Consider the following 16,091-nt stretch of genomic DNA (forward strand, 5'->3'; position numbering starts at 1 on the left):
ATGGGGATCTGTCCCCCAGGCCATCGAGATGAAGCAGGCGGGCGGCGCGCTCGCAACGGGAGAGGCCAAAGGTCCGAATAAGAAGGTCTTTGAAAACCGGGTGCTTATCCTCCTCTGGAGGAGACTGGATGAAGTCTCCGACCTGAGTGGCTGTCTCCTGGTCCAGAGAGCTGACCACATGGTAGTACTTAGTGGAGTCGGAGGTGATCTGCCGAAGTTGGAGTTGGCTTCAGCCTGGTCGAACCAGACGCTGGGCCGAAGCGTCCAAACGGTGGGCAGCCTGAGTGCCACTGTGTTGGCTGCTGCGTTGTCGTCCATTGTGTGGGTCCAAAATCCGTTTGGACCGTCGGGGTCACCAATGTAGCAGCTGCTACCGTGATGTGAAAGCAAGACACTAGTCAGTGGGCTGCAGAACAAAAACTGATTTATTTTCCCGCCTTGCGCGGGCTTTTTAAGAGGAACGGTTCCTGCCCACCGAAAATGGAAGTGATGTATGCGCTACATCATCAAACTTTCCCCGCGTGCGGGTTCTCCCCGTCACTTGGGGAAGACGAAGGCCCAACGCCATCTTGGGCCTCGCCGCTCCGACGACGCGCAACCTGACCGCCGAGCCGGTTTGCTTGCTCGGACGGTGAGTCGCTACAATTTACACATAAGTTGCAGGAAATTCACGGGGAGAAATTCAACTCAGAGTTTCAAAACTAATGCCTAGAGACATCTTATTTTCATGTTGCAATAAATGTTGTGTTGGCAAATTAGCTCAGGTGTCTTTAAGTTGCTGTGGGCACCAATGAGAACTAAGCATTAGGCTCTCTAAAGATAAGTTGGAGCCCGACACAGAAAATCAAGCAGACAGTGCAATTGCCATGTATGGCGCACCTAGTCATGCTACTAAAGGTCCTCCTTCTCAGGTCTGTTTACGTGAGCTTTGACACAGTGCCTCTTGGGTTGCTGTTCTTTGGGAACTGTGCCCCCCTGCAGTGCAGGTTGGCAGTGTAAGATCAGATTATTTTTATAAAATGACAGCATTCCTGATGCATACAGAATGGCTGGCTGAGAACTTTGTGGGCTGCCCAATCTGCTGCCTGCAGCTACAAAAACTCAGTTACCAATGCGGCTTAAAGGAGGAAAACACTGATAAAGAAAATGGTTGTGACTGAAGAAGTATCTTTAAATACATATGAGAAGCTATTGGTAGAGATCCTGTGGAAATAGATATCATCCTTTATCTATTGAGGGACAACTTCCAGTGAAGAGCAGATGTAGCCTGGATAAAGAAAACTGCAAGTGTGTCTATTGCCTTGCTTATATACTGAGTTCTGGTGCCGGCAAGGAAAAAATCTTGCTGGTTTCAAGTTTATTGCCAATGTTGACTTCTGTTCACATTTTGCTTTGTCAAACAATGATGCCCTTGCAATTTATAGTGACAGCACTTCAGTTTAAGTTTGGGCAACATCACAAAAGGATACACAGCACTCTGCCAGCTGCTCATGTACTTGTGTACAGGCTGCCTATATTTTTCCAAAGCACTGTTATTGCTGTCGTGGTGGCCTGCTTAATTTGGGGACATCTGATCTGTAAGACCAGAACCATTGAGAATTCATTGGGGGCTTTTATGAGGGGCTTAGATGGGTACATGAATGAGAGGAACATGGAGAGATATGGGCATTCTGTAGAAAGGAGGGGTTAGCTATGTCAGCACAACATTGTGGGCTGAAGGGTCTGTTCTGTGCTGTACTGTTCTATGTTCTATGTTGCCAGTGCCAGGCAAACCCACCCATATTATTGGTTAATGTGTGTATTAACATGGACATATGCATGGTAAATACCTCTGCTCTTTCTAACATCTGTCATTTTCTATATACATATAAAAGGGGGCCACATATATTCAAGCAACATGACATAGAATGCAGAGTAGACATCTAACCTTGAAACTATAACATAATATGGCAGAGCAGGCTATGGGGCATTATATGTTCTTCACCTGTGATCGCAGATGAACAGACTGGTGCATATTAATAGAGTGGATTCCATTCTTTTTCATGAAGGGAGTTGCATGGGGGTAGAAGTAGGAATTGGTCGGACTGAATGTCTAACACTAACAGTTTTGTGAGTTGCAGACAGTGGGTAACAGTGCAGGATTTTGTCTCAATCTCTTTTTGAAACAAAAATTGTATCGCTTGTTTTTGTCATGGTAAAATTGAGTAATCATAGACTTAGACAAAAGAAATGTCATTAACTATAATGTAAATATTCAATGGCTGTTGTTAAATTTGACAGTCTCTGATTATTGGTTGGGAAGATCCACAAACCTACAAGTTTAAGGCAGTGATTACCTTGACAGGCACAGAATGGTTTCCACTTCTGGCTGCAGTAGCCTCACAGGGGAATCATAATCATACGCATGGGTTTCTTTGCACCTCTCAAGTGAGAGGGTGTGGATTTAAAGTAATTGGTAGAAGGATTAGTGGGGTGATGAAGAAAAGAAGTTCATCCAGAGGGTGACGAGGGTCTGGAACTTAACGCCGGAAAGGATAGTAGTGACTAAAAGCCTCATCATATTAAATGGTACTTTGGCTTGACCGGTGGGGGGATGAACTTAGTTCTGAAAACTGGGATTAGCTCGGGTAGGTTTCCTCGGGAGCTCTGGTTTCCTCACACATCCCAATGATGTGCAGGTTGGTAGGTTACAAAATGTTCTCCCACTGTGTTTTAAACGTTTTAAATATACAGCATAGCTCTGGGTAGATGGTCTCAAATATTACGTGGGCTGCAGTATTAAAAATCTCTCAGAAGTTTAATTTTAGTAAAACAGCTAAACAGCAAGGAGGCTGTGAAATTATCCAAAATATTTGCAGCACCTCATTGCAAAGCAATCATGGAGCATGAAGGTATGTTTGGAGATTCTGGTCCAATATAAGAGAAAGGACCTTTCACCATGTGCCTTGCAAACTTTCAGACTACATATATGAATGTTTAATATTACCTCAGTTAGTGACTGGGCAGACTATTGTGCTCCAAACTAACAGAAGGATAGGAAGGATTTAGAGGGATATGGGCCAAATGCAGGCAGATGGGACAAGCTTAGGTGGGCACTTTGGTAAGCATGGATGAATTGGACCGAAGGGCCTGTTTCTATGGCTTTAAGGAGTCATACTGTCATACAGCATGGAAACAGGCCCTTCCTCCCTCTGAGTCTGTGCCAACTATTAATCACTCATTTACATTAATCCAACACTGGAGGAAACCTATGTGGTCACAATGAGAATATGCAGATTCCATACTGACAGTACTAGAGGGAGCTACTAGCAATGCAGTGGTCACCCAAACTCTATGTTTAAGAAGAGGACAATTCATCTACTTTTCCTTCAGCCCATTAGAGATACTGAGCAGGCATGGACATCTGCGTGCATCACAAGCATCTCCAAAGACTGCACTGGTCCTTGCAGAGATCTCCCTGGCAGCCTCATCCCAGGAGTGCCTTGCTGTAGCCCTGGAGGGTTCCATGGCCGTCAAGCACAAAGTTCATGCCTGCTGTGGGCATTGCTCTTTACAAACCTGACCAGGACCCTCTGACACTGGGAACACTCTCCTATCATTGGAACATGTATATTCTGTTGGAAGAGTGTTGCTTGTATTGTGGTAATGACCCCTTAAAAGCTGACTGCAAAGATTGCACCGACTGGGCTATATGCTGAGATAGAACACCTCGTTAGTGAACACCACATTGAAACCAATAATGTCACTTTTAGTCAGGCATCACACAGGGAAACCTACAATTGCTGTTCTGTGAACCTTACAATCAAAGTTTTCATTCCTTATGCTATTTTTACAAACAGCATTAGGGTCCCCATCAACAATGTTTTAACAAACTAAAAATTGTGGTTATGCAATTTCTAAACCCAAGTGGGTAAAAGTGTTCAGAATTCTTTGTTCACGTGGAAGTTAAATGCTGGATCAATTCTGTGTTTTAATTCTAGATACATTTTCTATGCATTTTGGTGCCTGGTCTCAAATAATCTGCAAAAGCTCACAGTATTGACATTGCATCCTTACCATATTGTGAAATGCACCAAGAGTAGCTGGCAACTGATGCACTATTTCATCACAGAAGTCAATCATAAAACATAACGGAAGCAGTGTGCCAAATCATAGTTGTATTAATTTCAATGAAAGGTGTAGCAAGCAAGCCAATGGTAATAAACGCCCAAAATCAAGCCTTACCACAGGTTATCATTGGTTTTAGTCCATTGTAATCTCAACTAGCATTTGCCTCTCATCTTTCAATCAGACTCAGAGAAAATGGCAATAGTTTTAATAATTTATAGGTGGGAAACATATGGAGTGAGGTGATTGCTTGTTCTACCCATTTCTAACTTTAGTCTTCATTGACAGGGGTCATAGAGAAAATTGGAAAGGATGTAGAAATGTCTGCAATATGATCCCATCTGTTTCTTGCCAGACAAGCTAGATTAAAATGCCTTCCAGTTTAATATATTCAGACTTGTTGTTTGAGTTTAAATCTAACTCTTCTTCATTTACCACCTCATGTATTGCAGCTTTCCAACTGTCTGTTGTAATTATAAATTGATCTTTCCATGTGCAGCCACCTTCCATGTGAATCAATGAGGAAAATGGTAAAGAGGCTGCAGCCTGCCACTGCGTGAAGCCTGTTACTAACAGCATGTGTCTCACCTTATTTTTGCAGTAATGAAACTTGCTCTCCTGGAGGCAAATCCATTAACTCTGAGGCAGATGGTCCTGTGAAGATCCCAAGTGAATGCGAAATCAACGTTTCCAGCGGAGTCAGTTCAGATGGGGCTGACGTGGACAATGCTTCTCACCAAGTGAAATGCCCATCAGCTGATGCCAAGGAGGGAAAGCCATGCCGTGTTATTCCAGTCTCCAGCACAATGCTGCAAAAAGCAAGCTTGCACCACACCGCTTCCCCGATGAGAATGCAGCGGAGCAAAGGGACAGCAGCATGTTCACACTTACCAGCTTCTGATTATGAATTGTCACTGGATCTGAAAAATAAGCAGGTATTCCAAGCATCCGACAGAATATATCTGAAGTGCAAAATATGTAAAAAAAAATGAAAAGCTTATGCTGGATATAAAACTAAAATTGGGCATAAAGCATTTAAAAGAGGCACCTTTTATAAAGTTATCTTTCCAAACCCTGTGACATATCACCTTGCTCAGTTGCAGATTATTATGATAAAAATTAGGAGAGCTGTACTTTTTCAGTGACAAAGATTGTAATGTCTTTTTGATTAGTTTCCTTTATTTCATTTATTTTACTGAGTCAGTTTATTTAATTACTATTCAAAAAGAACATTATTGTTTAGCTGACTTTGGTTTGACCCAAATAGAATCACACTGGTGAACCCCAATGCCCAGCCCATTACTGGATACCAAATGAATCGCAATCATAGCATAGTGTGTATTTCTACATAGCTTTCGAGGATATTAAGCAAAATTGAGAGGTTTGTAATAGTCTCCTTCCATTTCCTCCCATTGGCAATGAATGAATGGCAATAAATGCTGGCCTTACTGGTGTTGCCCGGATCCCAAAAATGAATATAAAAAGTCCTGTCAGGTTGAGATCATCATACATAACAGTACAGAATGTAGCAATAACAAACAAACTTCATTGTTTGTTTTGAAAGGCGAGGATAGAATATACTGCATTGCTGTGGGGCAGGGGAGGAGGTGGTGGGTGGAGACGCATATGGCTGTGAAGAAGCAGAAATGAAGCAGCTTTGCTCTGAAATGAATCCCGCTGGACTTGATCTGGGTGCTTGCTGCTGACAAGGTGGAAAAAAATGTAAATTTTGCACTACTGAAGACTCACCTTGATAGGCAGAAAAAGAAGCCAGCAGTCCCTGAGTATTGCATTGGATGCACATAAAAATGTAATTGATTAGAGGTCTAATTCTTGACCCGTCAATATTCAAAATAACAAATGCTGGTAAATAAACTTCCTTGTTAGTAATCTGCGGAAAAGGTAGGTCACTGGCGAAGTGTGAATATACTTATTTGCATTCTACCACTGATTAGTTCATAATTCATGAGGGACCACTTCATGCTGGTTTTCCATCAGTGAAATCTATTCAGTTGTTGAAGCTTGTTCCAGATCCTGAGTATATTTTCATAACACACAGCTGGCAAAAAATGTTCATTAGTTAACCATTCTGTTTTTTAAGAAATAATCTTCATGGATTCTATATGGTATCATACGCAGCTTGAGAGATTTAATGCTTGTCAGCTGCAATTACCTGTTGCTAAATAATGGCATAACATTGATGATCACTGGGTGGCAAAGGAAGTGACTATATTTACATTATGCATTCAGGATAAGAACAGAAGTCATTATTTGGTTTGTGGGTACTGCCAGCAAGGACTACATTTATTGCCTGTCCCTAATTGCCCTTAAGAAGTGGTGGTAAGTTGCTTCCTTGAACCATTGAAGTCCTTCTGGTGAGAGTTTTCCCCCAGTATTGCTGGGAAAGGAATTTCAGGATTTAGATCCAGGAGTGATGACAGGAGAGAATAAATTGCAGGGTTATGGGGAAACTAAGGAGAGGAGGAATGGGACTGATGGGATTGCTCTGCCGGGAGTTGGCATGTACCTGATGGGCTGAATAGCCTTATTTTGTGTTGTAATAAGTAAGTAAAAGGATGGTGTGTGCCTTAGAGGCGAGCATGCAGGTGCTCGTGTTCCACTGTACACTTTAGTCACATCTATGTTTGAAGTACAACCTTTGATTTTCCTTGCGCAAAGTCTGACTCTTAAAAAGTGCACAAATTATAGACAATTTACTTACATGGGTAACTATGGATACTGTACTTCTATTAAGTCACCCATTAAGTGGGTATGGCATTATAGCAAGATCACAGTGGTGCTGAGGGACATTATCTTATACACTAGTAATGCCACAAGAGGAGTAGTTCCAGCATTTTGATCCAGCAACAATGAACAGAAGTTTTTTTTTATTTCACTATAGGATGGTGTTTGATCCAAAGGGGAACTCACTTCCCACTTCTTTCGATTTGGTAGGGTTTGGAGATTTGGAATGTGCTGGCACAGGACACATGGAGAGTTACAGTGTGCAAACGTATGGATAGTACACACTGCAGTCACAGTATACCAGTGGAAGGAACTAATACTTAGAGTCCTGTTGGGTAACTATGAAGCCAACTGCTTTGGCCTGGATGGTATTGATCTTCTTGAGTGTTACACATCTAGTAAGTAGAAAATGTTGCATCAAATGCCTGACGGAAAGGCTTTCTGAAGTCAGGTCTCCAACTACAAAGTAGCCAGCCTCTGATTGCTCTAGTAGCTACAGTATTTTAGAATCTATTTTAGTTACTTTCTTGTCAGTGGTGACCCCTAGGATGTTGGTACTGGATTTGGCAATGGTAATATTGTTCAATGTCAAAGGGAGATGGCAAAACTGAGAAACTTTTGCAGGGATGTCATAGAGTTGCAATGATTGGCCTTTGACAACAAATCCATCTTTCTTTAAATTGGGTACAGCTCCATCCTGTGGCAAGTTTTCCCCTTGACTTCATTAACTTCAATTTTACTGGTGTTCCTTGAAGCTGTGCGTTTTCAAGGCAAGTCAGTCCCACTTCATCTTGGAATTCTGCATTTTGCCCATATTTATACCAAGGTTGCAATGAAGTCTGGAGAGTCAAACTGAGCAGCAATAAGTGGGTTATTGATAGATGGTGCTTGATAAACCAAACCATGAATCTTTCATTAATTTGCCGAAGTTCAAGAGCAGACTGATGGGATGGTAATTATACACATTGGATTTATCCCACTTTTTGTGATTAGGGACATACATGGGCAATTTGACACTTTGTTGGCTAGTTCCACAGGAAACATGGACAGAAGCAGGCTAGGATACTTTCTGAACAGTGCAGCTCCAAAGAGCAGATGTGTCCCTTTTCTCAAAGTTAGTGAATCCTGGGAAAGGCCCAGGATTGACAGCTTCTTGACTTTGTCTCCACAGTATTTGCCTCAAGATGTATTACCTATTATGGCACCTGAGAGTTCTGTGAGGGAATCTTGAGCTATCTTTCCTTGACTGCTAAGTGACTGCAGGATACTGGAGCCCACTGATCTATGGAAGTTAAGTTAATAATATCCCTTCATGGTCAGGAGAAAGTTTCTGAATAGACTACCAAACCACCAAAATGGTGTTCGGAGGTGTTGTAACCCAAAAGATATTCCTCTTTTAATTCTCTCATCGAAGACCTGATGTCACTTGCGAGTATTTGTATGCTGGACATGATGAGTTGTCTGCAGAACTCTGTGTTCAGTGGGATGTAAGCAGATGTTTTCATATTTGACACTCAGTCCAAGCTGTTTGAGCTGTTGGAAACCATCTGATGGTTACCACAGAGGGTGGAGTTAGGCTCTGTTGCCAGCCCTGCTATATCTCACACATTTTTTAATCTCTGCTATACGTTTATGAGTTTGAAGCTTTACTACTGTTCTCTGCACAGCAGGACCCCTGAGATTAATGTCCAGGGGAGATATGGCTGATTTTAACTTAGGAATTCCTTTTTCCACATTCCCAATTTTTCCACTTGTTTCATTTTTTACTGTGCATCCATATAAGAACTACTTATATTTGCTGGCGTGATTTTATCTGGGTTGGCAGTTTTAGGGGATTAGCAAAGATTTTGAATGCAAAGCCAGTGCATGGAACGGGAGTCAGGGCATTTGTACAAGTGTGAATGAATTTCTGATGAATGACTATTCCTTTAAGGTCCTGCAATTAGGTTACTTTTGCTCTCTGCCTTGTCCTTTTGTGCCCAGCTATGGGAAACTGAGGGCCGCACTGTGTTAGCCATCAATTCTTTACTATTTTTTCTCCTCACAGTATGAATAGCAGGAAAGGAAACACTGTGTTTAGCATCTTTGAAGAGCAGCAGAAGTTCTGCCTGAGCTGACAGTGGTGTCTGCATGTCCTGCATCTCCTCCTTTCACTGCAGCTCTGTAGGATCCTAGTATTTCAATTACCTTTTCCTCCTGGTGAGCTAGTGGACAAATGTCTGCTGCTCCCCCTCCAGTTGTTCCCATCAATTATGTGTAGTTTTTTTCTTCTTGAATGAATAGAATAGTTGTTATTTGCAATCACCTACTGGATTATTTGACAGTTGTAGGACATCCAAATCACTTCTCTTAAACTGCTCTCATGGAGAAAACTGGTCTTTGATGGTGACATAAAATGCGGGTTGGGGAATTAATTGAGCACACATCAACACTCAGTTAATTCCCAAACCTCCATATGATTTTCTCTTCCACTGAATCCTTGTTTTAAACATTTTGTGAATCCAGGAAATACCATTGTATAGGCAAATTTGATCGTCTTTTTTTTAAATTAATGTGAATCTTATATGTTTTTATATTATTAAAAACCTCATTGCTGGGGTTTAGTTCTCAGCTGGTGGATAATTTAGACAATTTAATTGCTTTTCATGCCTTTCCTTGGCAGCTTTTGTTGACTACCCAGTTTAAATTTTTGAACAATAATCAGAGTTTACGCATTTAGCTTGCTAATTTGTACAGGGTCAATGATTTAAATTATGATTTTTTTTCACTCTTTCATAAATATGAAAATTAACTCAATTTGCAGGGATCTAATTGCATAGATGAAGCAAGGATGTCAAGGCAATTCCCTAGAATGTGACACCGGAGGTGATTAATTGCACACTGGTTTACTGGGCTGCAGTTCCTGCTTTGCAGTAGACTGATACAGAGGTAGAATTTTAACCATGACTTTGTTTCCCCATAACCCCACTCAGTTTCCTGAGCCAGAGACATCTGTAAGCTTCTGGTAGGATTCCTATCATTGCTGGGCCTCTAGGAAATCGGAACCACACATGCAGCCTAGTTTTGTTGTTACTCTATCCAATGTTTGCTTGCTCAGCATCAGCTGCATTATACTGTATTTTTTTTGGAGGACTATAATGTTTTGTGATGCAATGAAAAATGTGTTATTTTGCTTAATTGATTTTGTGTCCTTTTGAGACTGACCTGAAGTTAATTACTTCTTAAAATATAGTGTGAGGTCAAAGAATTTAATTGCTTTATATAAGGGAAATATCCAGATTGGAAGTCTGTTAACATATTTCAGCATTTCTTTGGTTATTATTTTAATTCAGTTTGGTTGCTAAGGCTTCTTAACGGCTTCAAAGATTCTCATTCTGCAAATAAAGCATTTTCTGTTGGAAACACTTAGCAGGTCAGGCAGTATCTGTGGAAAGAGAAATAGAGTTAATGATTCATCAGTGAGTGAATTGTTTTTCTTTCAGCAGTTTCTGCTTGATCTGCTAGGTGTTTACATCATTTTCTGCTTTTTATTTCAGATTTCCAGCATCTGTAGTTTTTCTTTTGATTTTTCAAGTGTTTTCTGTTGCTGAGGGACTTTCTCTGTTGATTCAGGGGTTACAAGGTGAGGAGAGAAAAGAGTTCTTGAGAATAAAAATGAAGACGGTGTACTTCCTTATTGAATGAAAACATATCAAATTCTACTTGGACAACATTGCAGCAAGAGCTTAGTTTAAATCCTGCAAATAAAACAATTCTGTCAGATTAGCATTTCCCCCCCACCTCATTAAATGCTTGCCTTGTTTTCGGAAGCAAGTCATTGTGTGAGCAGTGGTTGTACTGGAAAAAATCTAATGGTTTTGGGATCACCTTTATGTCCATATTTCTGTCAGCTCACTGCAGTCTTTGTCTTTGAAGCAATAGAGGGTTGCTAAGTTTTAAAATAATTCAGAACTAACTTGTGCTCCTGCATGGTCACTTTTTTAAGTGAAATTCATGTCAGAAATCTCCCCAAACAAAGAGACTTTTCTGACAATGAAATACTTCTTTTGGATGCCCATCCAAGAATGGTACATATCAGGAGGCTAATTGATCAGACGGGGTTCTTGAGCAGGATTGGGTGCAAATGTTGGAGAGACCAAGCAAATGGCACAGTTGCCAATTTAGTTTCTTGACTCTGACAGTACAGACAATTCTAATTCTGCCTGCCTGTCAGAAACTGAATAGGAAGGCAGCTAAAAGTAGTTGTGATATTTTTCTATGCATACTGATTGTTCAGGTCCAAAGTTAAAACGCAGGAAACACTCAGCAGGTCAGGCAGCATCTGTGGAAAGAGAAACAGAGTTACTGTTTCAGGTCAAAGAACGTCATCAGAACTGGGGTTCAGCTCACTGGAGGCATTTTGCTCCCACCTAATGTTCTGCCCCCATCCACTACCCACCCAGTTTTGAAGTGCCTGATGGTGCTGAAGCAAATGAGTAGGGAGTTAGGATCTGCTGATTTAGGTTACACTTCTTTCACTATATTTCTGTCGTAAAGTGGGCAGTTTAATGGAGTGGATAGATAGGTAATACATGTAGTTCAATGCAAAAAAATAAACAATGAAAATAGTTCACAATTTTTATGCTAAATTGCATGAATCGCCCACATACCCACTCTATCGAACTGCCTGTTTCCTAATCCCATTCTCACATTTTTCCCCATGGTTTGATGTCATCAGTGAAACTCAGTACTATTAATCCAATGGTCTCCATATGTCCAATCAGATTATCTTAATGGAAAATAATGTTCCAATACAATAACTAGAGGGAGAGCTCCATCTTCATCCTAATGTGGCTCAAACTATTCCATTTAATTTTCATGATGAGATATTGCACAATGATTCAGTGTTATAAAAATATTTACAGAAATAGCTAGGTAATCAGGCTTTTTATGTATGGACTATAAAAGGCTTTAGCATAAAAGCACATTTCAACACAATTTATCCATTTTTAATGCAAGGTTTAAATATTTACAGAAGCAAAAATAAATAAACTCAGATGGCAAATTCTAACTTTCACTGATGCATTAAACTGCTGCCTTGAGTCCAATGTAATAAACACTTCGAAAATCTCAGCCTTTTCCAGAGTCCTTTACCTGAACCTCTAGGCCATACATGAACTCTGAGCACTATGAGCCTCCAGTCGGCACTGCAGCATTAAGCTAACTGGTTGAGTCATGTGAAATATGGCAATAATGAAAGACTGTCATATTTATAGCCAGCCTGAGCACCCTCTGGACACAGGGCTACCTGATCAAACACACAAGGGTAAACTGTAGCACCTTGATTGGGTAGCTCCACTTATATTAAGCCTTCTAATAATTTTATCTTTACCCAAGCATGAATTCTGTGGCTGTATCTGCACTACAAATTTGGGAGGTTGCATTGGTGGGCTTTGGTTGGAGGAACACATCAATGAAACTGCAAGAAACAGGCCTTCTCAAGGATGAAAGTGAACGGGAATTGGCAATAGCAAATTAGAAGGAAGTTATCCCAGTTATTTTTAATAATAATGCATAGTATTCTGGTATAAATCAAAGCAAATTAAGATTGGTGAGGGAATACATTAGAAAAAGATTTGGAATTAGCAGAGAATTTTGTTGATAATTGGGGCTGTCTTTTATTGTTTAATTGTGTTGGGGAATGAGGTTTGCACCTTTTATCTGTGGAATGTGTGTGCAGATGTTTTACAGTGGTGTGAAAGCTGGACTGGTACTGGAATTGGGAACAATGAAATAGTGTGGGTTGACCAAACCAATTTAAGTTACTGTCCTGCTGGGGCTCAATATACAGGTAATTCCAAAAAAGAATCTTTTAATTTCACGCATTTTTTTGTTGTGATCAGTGGTAAATGGCACGCTGCTGAGGGTGAGAAGGAGGAGACAGACAGTGTTTTTATCTCCTGTTCTTCAGCCCAAGGATTGCTATCAATGGAAATTAGTTGAATAACAGAATGTTGAAAGCCTATGGCAATGCTGTGGGTACATACCATATGCCAACTGCAATATTGAAGATAATTTTTCATAATATGTTTGCTCATGCAGATTTTTTTGTCCTATATAAATTCATGTCTATTTAATTATCCCCATTATTCTATCTAAACTTTGGAATCATTGAACACCCATGCTAAATAATTAATTTAAAACCATCCATTGAATCTCCATCACAGATTCTTAATACTTGCTAATCCTTCAAACCCAATACATCCTATCATAATATTTTGAATTTTCCCACTTTCTTGGACTTTGTTCGACTGGGGCGACTTGTTAAATGAATATTTGCTGCAAGAAGCCCTTACCCACAATCATCTGCTTCTTTTCCTCCATCTTCTGCACTTGTCTCTTGTTTTGCAGTTTCCTTTGTCCAAAGGTGATTAGACTCAGAAACATCACAAATTAGTTAATTCACATATGATAAAACTGAGTCTAGGAAGGTGAATAACTGAAAATGAAGTCAAGAACTTTCAAAATGAAGGTGATAAAATTTACGAGTACATTGAAGATGGATGAATTTCATAGTGAAAGTGTAATACTTTGTGCTTGGAAAGGAAAAAAGTTGATACCATCACCCTTGGTGAAGTTATGGAGAAGTTGAGAAGCATCCAGGCTTTATGGAGTAGTAAGTCACAAAGCAAGTAAAATGATGACAAGAGAATAGAAATTATAAGAAGTGCTCTTATAGCAGTGCTATGAAACCACATTAGAAGAACTTTGTCCAGTTTTGTTTAACAAGATACAATTTACTTGGAGGCAATACAGAAACACACCAGAGACTGATTGCTCTGGGTTTAGTTTGCCAGGCAGAAAACTTGTCAACCTGCTGCTTAAGGTCACAGGAATATTGCTCTTGACCTTGTGTACAAAATGATGAGTAGAAAGTCATGAACAATGTACTAGGAATTCCTAATAGTCTCAGTCTGTGGGTGAGCTCACAGAAATAAAAGACACAACTCGTTGCAAGAATATTAATGAAACCTGTCATGAAAGTATATTTCTGGGTGATTTCCACATTGCTTAACACAGTTAGAACTATTTTCTAAATCTGGTGGTTCATTTTGATCTTCCTATAGCACCCTGTACTGGAGAAAGAAGTGGTGATATCAAAACACCCCCTCCCCCTTCCCCACCGTGTAAGAAGAAGGGGGTCTAAAAGCCCCAACGATTCTTTTATTAATTTTCCCCATGAACTGAAGGAAAAAGAAATGAACCTTAAGGAAGAGAAGTAAGACCACAACTGGATCTTGTTCTCCAAAAGAGGTTTACTGTCCCACTTTCTTGGTTTTCTCTTCGATTGCTTATGATAGATCCAATGCCCATTCTGCTCATCGGGGACAAGTTTTGTCAAATGGGTGGAATGCATATCAACTTCTACCCTTTAAATATACCTTATGCTTGATCAAGTGCATTAAGCACATCAGTGAGTTGACATTGTAACTTATTGCAAAAGTATCACACCAAGCATGAGTTTCATCTGCTCTGAGTAAAGAATTGGAGCAGGGAAAGGCCTGGCGGCCCCTAGAGTTGCTCCACTATTCAGAAATATCATAGTTTGCTCAATAAGATGAGATATTATGTCCACTTTGCCCTACTGCTGTATTCCTGATCCCCTTGAAATCCAAAGTGTATTTAATTCAGCCTGGAATATGCCCAGTGATTGAACGTAGTGGTAGAAAATTCTAGAGATTCCCAATGCTGAATGATTTTATTTCTCATCATTGACTCCTTAAAAGACCAACTATTTATCCAGGAACTGGGCTGTAGCTGGGGAACAGACTTGTTTTACTTGGTGGTAAGGTTCTTGGGCCTGGGAGATGCTGTGGAGTAGCCCAGGTGAGTAACTGCAATGCATTTTACAGATGACACATACTGCAGCCACTGTGCACCAATAGTGGAGGGATTGAATAATTAGGGTGGTGGATTGGGTACTAATCATAAATGATATATAGCCTGGATGGCATTGAGCTTCTTATGGTGTTGGAGTTTCATTCATATGATATTCCAAATTGATTTTTTTGCATTAATTTTTCAGGATTTTTGTGTCACTGTTAAAGCCAGCATTTATTGTCTGTTGCTGATTGGTTAGCAGTCCTCATGTTTATGTGCCTTGTAGATGGTGGAATTGCTGTGTGGTGATATGCAGACAAACAACCTCTGACCTTCTCATTTAGCCATGGTACTTACGTGGCTGGTACCAGGATGTTGATAGAGATGGATTTATTGATATTAATGCCATTGAATGCCTAGGGTAAGTGGATAGACTGTCTTGTTGGAGGTGGTAATTGCCTGGCACGTGATATGCATGATACCTGGGTCAATCCCTGCCTGAACATCATTTAAATCTTTCTGCATACAGACATAGGCTGCCTCGTTTGATGAGGAATTAAATGGAATTGGGTATTGTGCAATCAAAGCAAGCATTCCCATCAATGACTCTATTGGCAGAAGAAGGGTTATTGAGGAAGCATTTGAAGATAGTTGGACCTAGGACACTGCCTTGAGGAACTCTTTCTGGGGCCTGGATGATTGACTTCCAACAAAAGCAACCATTTTCTTTGTGTGAGGTATGAATCCAGCTAGGAGGATATATCATCTTTTTATGCCCAAGTAGTAATTGTAGTAAAAGTATTCTGTGAGCAAACAATGGAATTTAATTCCATATGTGATTGCTTTTGCATGAGGCTTCAGGAGGGTTGCCTGGTTTGCTGATTATGGCCCTCCATTGCGGTGCACAATGCCTTTCAGGACTAGCTAGGCTGAAAGTTTTGTAGCCCTCCACAGCACATTTCTTGAGTTGTTTCTCAACATGTTAGGGAAATATTCAGGGAAAATCTTTGAAGTGGAAAACCACTTCTGCACAATTTGCAATGACTAGCCGAAATGAGGTTAGTCATTGACTGCCTGGCAACCAAAAAGAAATCATTAGATCTGCAAACCCTGTGGGAAAACTGATTTGGTAATAAATCCCATCTGAGTGCCTATCATCTGGATGTCTGTCATCTCTCTGAATACTTATCTATGTTATCTTTCTGACTGCATATCCATAGACCCTTGTATTTTTCTGTTTAAATATCTGTCAGTCTTACTAATAAAAATGTCTGTCTGGTTTTGCATATCTTTCCTTTTCTTTTTTCAGATAGCTATTTCTCTAGGATAAGTTCAGTAACATTCAGGGGTGATCTGATTTTCCAATCTCTCTCCTTCTG

The 16,091-nt window shown here is 40.3% G+C and overlaps 1 protein-coding gene across 3 annotated transcripts in view; it reads left to right on the forward strand.

Moving 5' to 3' along the window:
- LOC127578611 (IQ motif and SEC7 domain-containing protein 3-like) overlaps positions 1-16,091 on the forward strand; it is a 288,463-nt gene that overhangs the window by 157,112 nt on the left and 115,260 nt on the right. For all 3 annotated transcript variants that reach the window (XM_052030780.1, XM_052030781.1, XM_052030782.1), the window contains exon 3: positions 4,709-5,042. In XM_052030780.1, the coding sequence (XP_051886740.1) occupies positions 4,709-5,042 (334 nt within the window). The remainder of the gene's footprint in view (positions 1-4,708; positions 5,043-16,091) is intronic.

Source organism: Pristis pectinata, chromosome 15, assembly GCF_009764475.1.
Source record: "Pristis pectinata isolate sPriPec2 chromosome 15, sPriPec2.1.pri, whole genome shotgun sequence".
NCBI lineage: Eukaryota > Metazoa > Chordata > Chondrichthyes > Rhinopristiformes > Pristidae > Pristis > Pristis pectinata.